Consider the following 10,000-nt stretch of genomic DNA (forward strand, 5'->3'; position numbering starts at 1 on the left):
CATAGGCTAAAACAACTTTATTTAGGCCTAACTTATTTAGCTTACTTTATTAGCCTTATTTAGGCCTATTATCGTATTTAGGCTTTAACGTGGGCCTATTTTACAAAATATCGAAAGAAGGAAAAGACACGACGGACAAGTTGAGGCTTACTGATCGTAGCCTATTACAGCAAATCGAACATGCGCTTTATGAACACACTAGCCTGAGGGCAAACATCTTCTTGGCACTATTGAGATAACCAGGCCATGCCATGAATTCAACTACCTGGGCCCACACTAAAATACTGACAGACTACAATTGCTTGGATCTTCAGTGGGTTTCGTGGGTCCGGGGGGATGGGTGGTGATGGCACGCTTGATGTATTTTTCCCCACCCCATGCATGCACGCGGACACACAGGGTCGGGACATTCACCCAATGAATGACTGAGTGCGGCTAAATATGCCTGTTGCATATCGTAGCCTAATTATTCACACATCCCGTCAAGTCACAAATTAGTAGTCTCTTGCAGTTGACCTATGCCAAATTAACGTCCTCCCTGTAAGGCTGCACTAATTCAAACAGGTAGAGGAGTCGGCTTAGCCTATAGCCAAAGTCTATAAAATGTAGCCTATTTTTTGTAATTTCCAATTATCTAGGCTATGTTTACGATAATGATTTGTTGCGCTACGACGGTGCTCAAGACAAGTTGGAACATAGTCATCTCAAGTGCTCCCATTTTATTTTGATCCTGCTTTAAGTCAATGGGCGAGAGGGACGGATGAAACGGGTGTTTCATTCGTCCCGACAGTGTCTACTGACACTAAAATCCCTTTTGCCTGTAAACCTGACAACTTTGACTTTTCATACTTTCGGATATGTTAAAGTTTTCGAGTAAATCGCAGTGTTTCATTCGTCCCGAGTTTCATGAGTCCCTGCTCTCCCCTACTGCCTAAACTGTTACAGTTTAAATGCGTCCTCTCCAAACTGTGTGTGTGTGTGTGTGTGGGCGAGAGAGGGAGAGAGAGAGAGCGAGGGAGAGAGGCGCTTAATTCCCCGCAGAAAGAGCAAGGCGATGTCTCCAAATATTAGACAAATGCATCTTATTTTAGTTAAGTAGACATCAGGGATGTATTTTGCTTAATAGCAACGCCGACCTGATTGGTTCATATTGCTCTGAATAGCCACAGAAGGCTAGGCTATATTTTAATGGGTTTACGCGCGCGAGGTCATCTAACTGTGGTCACAGTCGCCAGGTGCTATTATGAGAGGAAAACTATAGCACGTTGGCAAACATTAAAGTCAGTTTAAGCCATGCATATGATGAACCAGTTTTCTTGTTTGAAAAAACACACTTCCCGGTGCGCAAGGTGCATGCATGTCTGACTGACCCAGATGAAATCGCATGAGGAACTCCATGATTATGAGATGACATTGCATAGGCCTATATTTCCCAGCATATATTCCCCCCCCCCTCTCTCTCTCTCTCTCTCCAAACCCAGTTGTACTTGGACTCACTTTTAACACCGCTGGCCTTGAATCGCAGCACACATTGCAGTGAGCCGTGCCGTGTGCGAGTGCTGAGCAACTTCACCCCTAACGTTTAACCTAGACTAGCGAGTGCAGTGTTGTAAATCACGTGGAATAAGTGCAGCGATTACCTGCGTAGCCTACTTAATTATGGAAGTGAGTGTCATTTGGACTGCCTATGGAATCAAGCCTACTGTCACCAAGCTCTTCCTGTCTCCCCAGCCTCGCAATGGATGGACACCTGGCCACCGCTCCTCCGCCTCCTTCGGAACGGATGACTGTGGGGGGGATCTCCAAGGAAATTTGGAATTTCGGACTTATAGATTTGGGGTGCCCCGGGACTCTTTTAGATTTCTGTTAGTTAATAAATATTATTTTAAAACTCAATATTTGTGTCTTGGCGTATTTGTGGTGTACAGTACTCTCCAGGGTATTTGGTAACAAGGAGAGGTGTCGCTGGAAAAATGCGCACTTTCTCACCTGCGACACATAACCCGACAGTTGGTTACACTTAATTTGAGCACGAACACAGCAATATCAGTCGCTTGCTAATTTTTGCCAATGTGACAACATTAAATTCATTAGGGAAGTGTAGGTTAGGTTATCGCCCCAGCTGTTGGCGATGTGAGATAAATAGCCAACGCTTACACGCTCAAACGAAGCGCTGTTACTGCGGTGAGGTGTATTGCACTCTCAGTAATTTTTACCAAACGAAAAAGTATCCACATCCAGACAACAAGTCTGAAGTTGCAATATTAGACGTTTCAAATCTTGCGATGCGATAATCGGTATGGCTTCTGGCTACACTCAATTTACATTTTGTCAGAGCTTGCACATTAATGCAATTCATCCGATCATCATTTAAAAAAAAAAGAAAATTCATTACATTATTTAGGCTATTCTTTTTATGACTCTTCCTACTTCCTGGAGGTGTTCTCACACAATTTATAGGCATGTTGTTATCCGCTGAATCGGTGCGTGCTGGTGAATATGAGCATATATTAATATGCCGTCAGCATCGTCTAAAACATTCCAAGCGCTCCCAAGTGCCACCCGGCGGTTGTTTGGGTACACTGCAGCTAGGCCCGGTACGTACCGAGGTGGATGACGTGGCATTACCTCGGTAAAGGGTGTGCATTGTAGGGGGACCGACTGTAGGATCTCAACGGCGTCTGCAATTCTCAGGAAGAAATATGCACTCATACGCTACCAAAATCACTTCCTTGTCTGTTATTGCTTTGATGATACTCCCGAAATGGCCCTTCTCATATTTTCGGGAAAAATGCATGTGTGTGTGTGTGTGTGCGTGTGTGTGCGTGTGTGTGTGTGTGTGTGTGTGTGTGTGTGTGTGTGTGTGTGTGTGTATGTGCTTGTGTGCATGCGTGTGTGTGTGCGCGCACGTGCGTGCGTGCGATCTATGTACTGTGTGTAGTCAGGGACGACAACAATAACAAATAATAGATCTCTAAATCGCTACCCGGCGCAGAAAAGCAGGAGAGTAATCGCCTACAAAAACCACTAAATTGAAATACCGGTACATAGAAGAGGAAATTGAGGATTGGAGGAGCTGGATATGTTTGCAGAGGCCAGAGAGCGAAGTGCTGATGCCTTTGCCTGCTCTCCTTGATACATATCTGCACAATGATAGCACACGCACGCATGCACGCGCACACACACACATGCACGCACACACACGTGCACGCACACACACGCACACACACACACACACACACACACACACACACACACACACACACACACACACACACACACACACACACACACACACACACACACACACACACACACACACACACACACACACACACACACACACACACACACACGTTGCTTCTTCTGCACATCCATAGCTTGTTTACATACGCAGCCTAGGCTATTTTGAATGTGTCATCTTGTGTTAGTTTAGTGTTTCTCAATGCGGGCGCATAAGCCCCCCAGGGGGCGTTAACCCTCTGAGGTCTGAGTTCCCTTCAGAGGGCAATGTGTCTCCAAAAACAAATCTGTAACTCTGTGAGTTTTTGTCATTGAAACATATAAGTCACACCATTAGAAACCTCAGACCTTCTAGGTCCCAAATATATATATGTGAAATGAAAATACTTGAAAATGTTAGGGTGGTGTAAGCAGCCTAAAAGCCTCTGAAAAGCCTTAGACCTCAGAGGGTTAAGGGGCCCTTGGGGGGTGTTGAGAAGGATCCAGTTGAGTGGGGGCGGGCATAGATCTCATTGGGGGGCATTAGTCTGTTTTACTTTTCAATACTAAGGGGGGCATTGGCAGGATTATTTTGAGGTTAAGGGGGCGTTGGGAGGCTTATGATGAGTTCAAGGGGGCGTTTGTTTGAAAAAGGTTGAAAACCACTGTGTTAGTTGCTTGGATACAGACCTCTATTCATTTTTCAATGTAAATGAATGTAATGGGGTGTAATGCAACACTTGGGTGCAGATAGGCTATACTATCATGACAAAGACACAGAATGGTGTAACATACTACTTTATACTCAATATAGGGACAGTATATGTGCACTCACCTCATTGGCGTAGACCCAGTGGCTGTCCTTGGACGCCAGGTTAGTTTCAACTGCCTACACAAACACACAGAGAAAGAAAAACAGATGGTGAGAAATACAGACAAATAATTTATAGTCATATTGGCCTAATGGTATTTGGTCTTTAGTTCAAGGAGAGCTGTGTTGGGGGTAAACCAGGCCAAAACTACTGTTATTTATATATTTTTGCTCCATGGTCTTGGCTTGAAGCTTAAAGTGATACTGTCCCATTTTTGGAAATAAGCTTATTTTACACCTCCCCTTGAGTTAAATAATAGGGTTTTACCGTTCTGCTGTACTTTGAACCGTTCTCTGGGTATGGCAGTGCAAATTTTACCTCCAAGCCAGCAGTTAACATTGAGTCCTATGAGACCAGCTGGTGGCTGCTGTTAACTGCTAGCTTGGAGGTAAAATTTGCACTGCCATACCCAAAGAATGGTTGAAAGTATAGGAGAACGGTAGTACCCTATTATTTAAATAAGCTTATTTCCAAAAATGGGACAGTATCACTTTAAAGCTTTCAGCTGTCTACACAGCCCTTACAGTATCTATATGTGGCCTGGCATGAAGTATCCATCTCGCTTATTTGGTCTACGCTTGTCTCCACTGCAACGGAGCCATTAGCTTCCAAATGAGGCTCTCAGTGCATTCTGGGAGATGGATCGCCCCCGGGCCTCTTTTTACACCCACGCACACACACACACACACACACACACACACACACACACACACACACACACACACACACACACACACACACACACACACACACACACACACACACACACACACACACACACACACACTGGGCATCCTTTTACACCCACTCAACTTCCAAAAAAATATGAACATCTGTGTTTCTCCAGTGTTCCGGCACACTCATCGGTTATGGCGGAACATTCGCTTGCTCATCCGTTCTCTCTCTCGCTCACTCTCTCTCTCTCCCTCGCCTGCTCTGCTCCTGCTCACTGGCTGGCTCATTTGTCCACATATCTATTTCACACACACACACACACCCTTCTACGGACCCCATTCCCAGAAATAACAGCTAATGGATGGTGCAACCTTGAGAGAGAGAGAGAGAGAGAGAGAGAGAGAGAGAGAGAGAGAGAGAGAGAGAGAGAGAGAAATATATCCACTAGAGAGCAGGATTGTTTTTGTTTTGTTTTGAATCTCATGCCTTGTGTCTTTTTTCATCATTTGTGTTTCCCTCCTCTCCTCTCCTCTCCCTACCTCTCTCCTCTCCTCTTCCTCTTATCTCCTCTCCTCTCCCCTCACAACGTCTGACTCAGAGACTACCAAGAGAGCGCTTGCTGGCATCACGTCACACCGTTGGCCATTTCGCCCATACGACCATAAAGGAAATAGGACACACATATGCCCAGGGACAGCCCAGCTCATTGGACAGCCCAGCTCATTGGACAGCCCAGCTCATTGGCCAGCCCAGCTCATTGGCCAGCCCAGCTCATTGGCCAGCCCAGCTCATTGCAAACCGATGTGAATGGCTGATTAGCATCGCCGCAGAGAAGTGGAGACGAGATGAGACGAGATGAGACGGGGCAGCACTCAAGCAGCTGGAGAGTTAGTGACCTGGCACGGGCCAAAGCGATGGGGCATAGTGGGGTGGGGAGTGGCGGGTGGTGGGTGGTGTAGCAGTGAGTTGGTATGGGGGTGTATATTACGGTGGGTGGTGGTGGAGATGGCGGGTGGGGAGTGTGTAGTAGTCCTGTGGTGTAGTGCAGTAGTGAGGTGGTGATGGGGGCGTATATTGCGGTGGGTGGTGGTGGAGATGAGGTGGTATGGGGGCGTATATTGCGGCGGGGAGTGATGGGGGCGGGTGGTGTGTAGTAGTCCTGTGGTGTAGTGCAGTAGTGAGGTGGTGATGGGGGCGGGTGGTGAATAGCCTGATTATCATCGACTTTCAAATCTCTTCGAGACTTGGTCTGACCAAAAGCATAGCAATTTACATTTCCCAAACAGCATAGTTGAGCCGACTCCCTTGTTTTGCTACTGGTTGTTTGCTACCGATTTTTCGGGAGATCAGAAACGACTTTGGTGCTTCCAACATAGGCTGCTATAGTAATCACCTGTGCCATATGTTCATGACCACAAATAGATAACAGACAGACAGACAGACAGACAGACAGACAGACAGACAGGAAGACAGACGGACAGGTAGACAGACAGACAGACAGACAGACAGACAGACAGAAAGGCAGACAGACAGACAGACAGTAGACATGACCTACAGACAGAAAGGCAACCTCGAACCGTCTTATTGACTGCCATACTGAGGGTGCGGGCAACACTTTTCTTCAAGAAAGTGAATGTAAACACATTGCTTGCTAATACATTCTTCCGCTCTCGTAACTGTTCTCTTTTTCTACAATGGTAATAACAAGCCGCAGGAGTTGTGTCGCTTTCCGCAAACACCCTGGAGACATCCTGCGAATCGATGCATACGATTCACTGAGGTATTTGCAATCTCACTGGAGAGCGTGACACAATCTAGCATGGCTGAAAAAGAACATAATGTAAAACAAACAGGCCTCTCCTGCCAGAGTACGTCTATGCTGATTTGGTATTGTAATGCAGAGGGAAACATTTATAAAGTTTGGTATGCTCTTGTGGACTAATGTGAGAGAGTTCTTGGAAAACACATAACAGAAAAAAAATATCTAAATAAAAATAAAACAGAATGTCCCATAGGCTGTCAGGGCCCAAGTCAATTAAGTCAGGTACATTTAAGGAACACAAACAGTAGCATTGACCCTATTTATTTGGCTCAAAGGATGTTTTCTTGGCAGCGTGCAGGCGTTTTTCCTCCTACGTGCCTCCAAAATAACCTTGCTGGCCTTAATTCAAAATGAAAAAGCGCATTGTGTGTGGGGCCCTGAGTTATTTAAATTCAGTATGATCCTACTGCAGTGGGCTTGGGCCAGTTCCCCAGCAAACAGCAAGGACATAAAGTAGCAGTTCAGCCCAGGCAAATAAAATGGGTCATTCCACGGTCACATCGGTAGACTTCAGACGCAACTATAGCGCTTTGCAAAGTCAGTGCCAATGGAGCTACAGTAGCAGTTCCGACCACCAATTTGAATCTGTTGATCAGGTGTGCAGCAAGAAATATTGAAGTGGGTTGGGAAATGCAGGTGAGCCAAGTAGGCTACTACCATTACGTAGCAATTTACTGTACTCCTTCAGAAGGAGAACTCTGATTGGGTGGACCTGATTGATGAGACACGTCAATCATTGACCCATCACATGATCCATCCGATCAATTAACCTGATTTTCTTCTGATTCTAACAGTTGCATTACTAAGGGTATGTTATTTGATGCTATTCTGAGCTTCACAAATGTACTCGTTTTTTGATAGAAAGGTATTGCAAACATGAGGGTGATGAAGTAACAGGAATAGTTTTAATTCTCTGAGAACAATCAACTAAGAACTTGTACAAAATGTACTGCACAAACAAGAAAAATAAAAACTGACTTAACGACATAAACCTACAAACACATAATTTGAATATAATTATACAACAAGAGATTTACTGTCAGTCAAAACCAGATATATAAAAGGGTGAAGATATATTTACTGCATCTGCATACAGATACAGTTGCACGATGCATGCTGAGCAAAAAGCAGAGGGAAGAGGATTTTCTAGCTCAGCAGCGAAGTGCTCTCACAACAGGACTGTTACAAGCTGAGTTTAAAGTAAATACAAGGAGAGGATGTGTAGTTTTCTTGGAAATGGCTCTCCCAACATGACTGGAGGTGTACTAGTTTACTTGGAAATGACTCCCCCAACATGACTGGAGGTGTACTAGTTTTCTTGGAAATGACTCTCCCAACATGACTGGAGGTGTACTAGTTTACTTGGAAATGGCTCTCCATATTCATGACATGAGGTGTACTAGTTTACTTGGAAATGACTCCCCCAACATGACTGGAGGTGTACTAGTTTACTTGGAAATGACTCTCATTACATGACTGGAGGTGTACTAGTTTACTTGGAAATGGCTCTGCATATTCATGACTGGAGGTGTACTAGGTTACTTGGAAATGACTCTCACTACATGACTGTTAACCCTCCTGTTATCTTCAGATTTAGGTTACTACCGTGATCCTTGGGGTAATTTTGACCCCAACCACTTAAATGTCTACAAAATCAGTAGAAGCAAAACATTTTGCACCTGTTTATGCCTCAGATATTTACTGTTGCTCTGTTGGGGACATAAAAAGCCCTTTAGATAAGTCCTAGCACCCCCACACACAGCCCACACACCAAAAAAACTAATCCATGACTAGGCGAAAATGTGCAACAACTGCCCAAAAGTTGCCCTGAATTAGTTTTGGCCCTCGTCCACATTATACATATTGTTAGTTATCAGAGCCCTAAATAAAGCAAAATGTTCTGTTCTAAATAACTTATGTTCATGTATTTGACATAATCTAGACAGATTGGAACATGTATTAGCAAAATATGGATGTTCCATTTATGTTTAATATACTTTAAATAATTTGGGGTCAAATTGACCCCAAGGAACACAGATGTAACCAAAACGTGTACAGCACCAAGGGAAAACATTTTTGTGAAAATTTCACTTTTTTCACATTGACCCCATAAATTTAGGAAAAGTCATCAAAGATGAAGCAAAATAATTATGTACTTCATGTATTTTTCAGACGTTAAACATTGAATGGGGTCAAATAGACCCCAAGGATAACAGGAGGGTTAAATGAGAACAAATGCTGCATCAGGTGGCCAAAAGCAACAGATATTCACTGTGTTATGACACAGAGTCTTGTTTTGTTCATTTATCTAGTTATTTACTTTTTTCTTTCTTCCTGGCTGAGTGACTGATCTAAAAATTGTAATCAAGTCACACAGTGCAGTGATTTTTTAATAATGTTTTGCACACTTGCGCTTTCACCTTTTTTAGGCTTGCTAGCAATGCAAGCAAATGCTCTCTCCAGCTCCTCCAACTGTGGCCATGTACGGCCGTCTAGCCTAGCCTGCTTTCCACTGGACCTGTGGCCATCTATCCTATCTAACCTGCTTTCCACTGGACCTGTGGCCGTCTATCCTATCTAGCCTGCTTTCCACTGGACCTGTGGCCATCTATCCTATCTAGCCTGCTTTCCACTGGACCTGTGGCCGTCTAGCCTATCCTGCAAAGGATTAAGCTTCACTGTTTTCAATTTCCATTGTATGAGTAGCACACATGGTGTAGAGGAAATATCTGTAATTTATATATTTCTCACAGTGTACTTAGAACAGTTAACTGTGAAAACGTTTGCTATTTTACACAACGATGGCCAATTTTCACACATTTGGAAGGGCCTGCTGGGGATGAAAATGCTGGGCTCTGCTGCATCCCTCTCACATTGCAATTTTCAAAAGGGAGTTGCGCAATATCCATTTTCAATATTTGCAATGCTTTCACTGGATGGCTAAAAAACATGACAACGTGTTGCTGGCTAACCAAATGTGTTGGTTTCCACATGGTAACCTGCTAAGCCACAGTATAATGTGGTGTTAGGTTGTACTCTTCATCATGACATTGCAATGGCCTCTAAGTTTCTGTATTTTATTGCCTACGTCAGTGACGGCAAAACATGTCAGAGGGAGCAGATGAGGAGAAAATAAAATGCTGAATTGTCACCGGATGACTGCTGAGTAAAAACTTCTGAGCTTTGTCTTTGCATCTTTGGCATTCATTCCCTTTTTCTTTTTGATTTCATGTCTATTCTGTCTTTCCTCCCCCTCCTTGTCTTTCTCTCTCTCTCTTCTTTTGCAAAATAGGAGGCAAAAAGCTGATGCAAAACTCAGATGCCATAATGCAATAGGATTTCACAGCAGCACAGAAAAGGCGGCTGGTGCACAAGATGGAATAATGCAACAAAAGGATGATTTCATGAT

The 10,000-nt window shown here is 44.2% G+C and overlaps 2 protein-coding genes across 6 annotated transcripts in view; one reads left to right on the top strand and one right to left on the bottom strand.

Moving 5' to 3' along the window:
• Positions 1-1,883, top strand: part of LOC134441793 (glutamate receptor ionotropic, delta-1-like) — a 304,090-nt gene extending 302,207 nt beyond the window's left edge. The window contains exon 4 of the transcript XR_010033198.1: positions 1,732-1,883. The gene's annotated coding sequence lies outside the window, so the exon portion shown is untranslated. The remainder of the gene's footprint in view (positions 1-1,731) is intronic.
• Positions 1-10,000, bottom strand: part of grid1a (glutamate receptor, ionotropic, delta 1a) — a 655,667-nt gene that overhangs the window by 120,940 nt on the left and 524,727 nt on the right. For 4 of the 5 annotated variants that reach the window (XM_063192185.1, XM_063192184.1, XM_063192187.1 and 1 more), the window contains exon 3: positions 4,058-4,111. The exons of the other annotated variant lie outside the window; for it this stretch is intronic. In XM_063192185.1, coding sequence (XP_063048255.1) covers positions 4,058-4,111 — 54 coding nt within the window. The remainder of the gene's footprint in view (positions 1-4,057; positions 4,112-10,000) is intronic. 5 annotated transcript variants of the gene reach the window in all.

The sequence above is a fragment of the Engraulis encrasicolus genome, chromosome 24, assembly GCF_034702125.1.
Source record: "Engraulis encrasicolus isolate BLACKSEA-1 chromosome 24, IST_EnEncr_1.0, whole genome shotgun sequence".
NCBI lineage: Eukaryota > Metazoa > Chordata > Actinopteri > Clupeiformes > Engraulidae > Engraulis > Engraulis encrasicolus.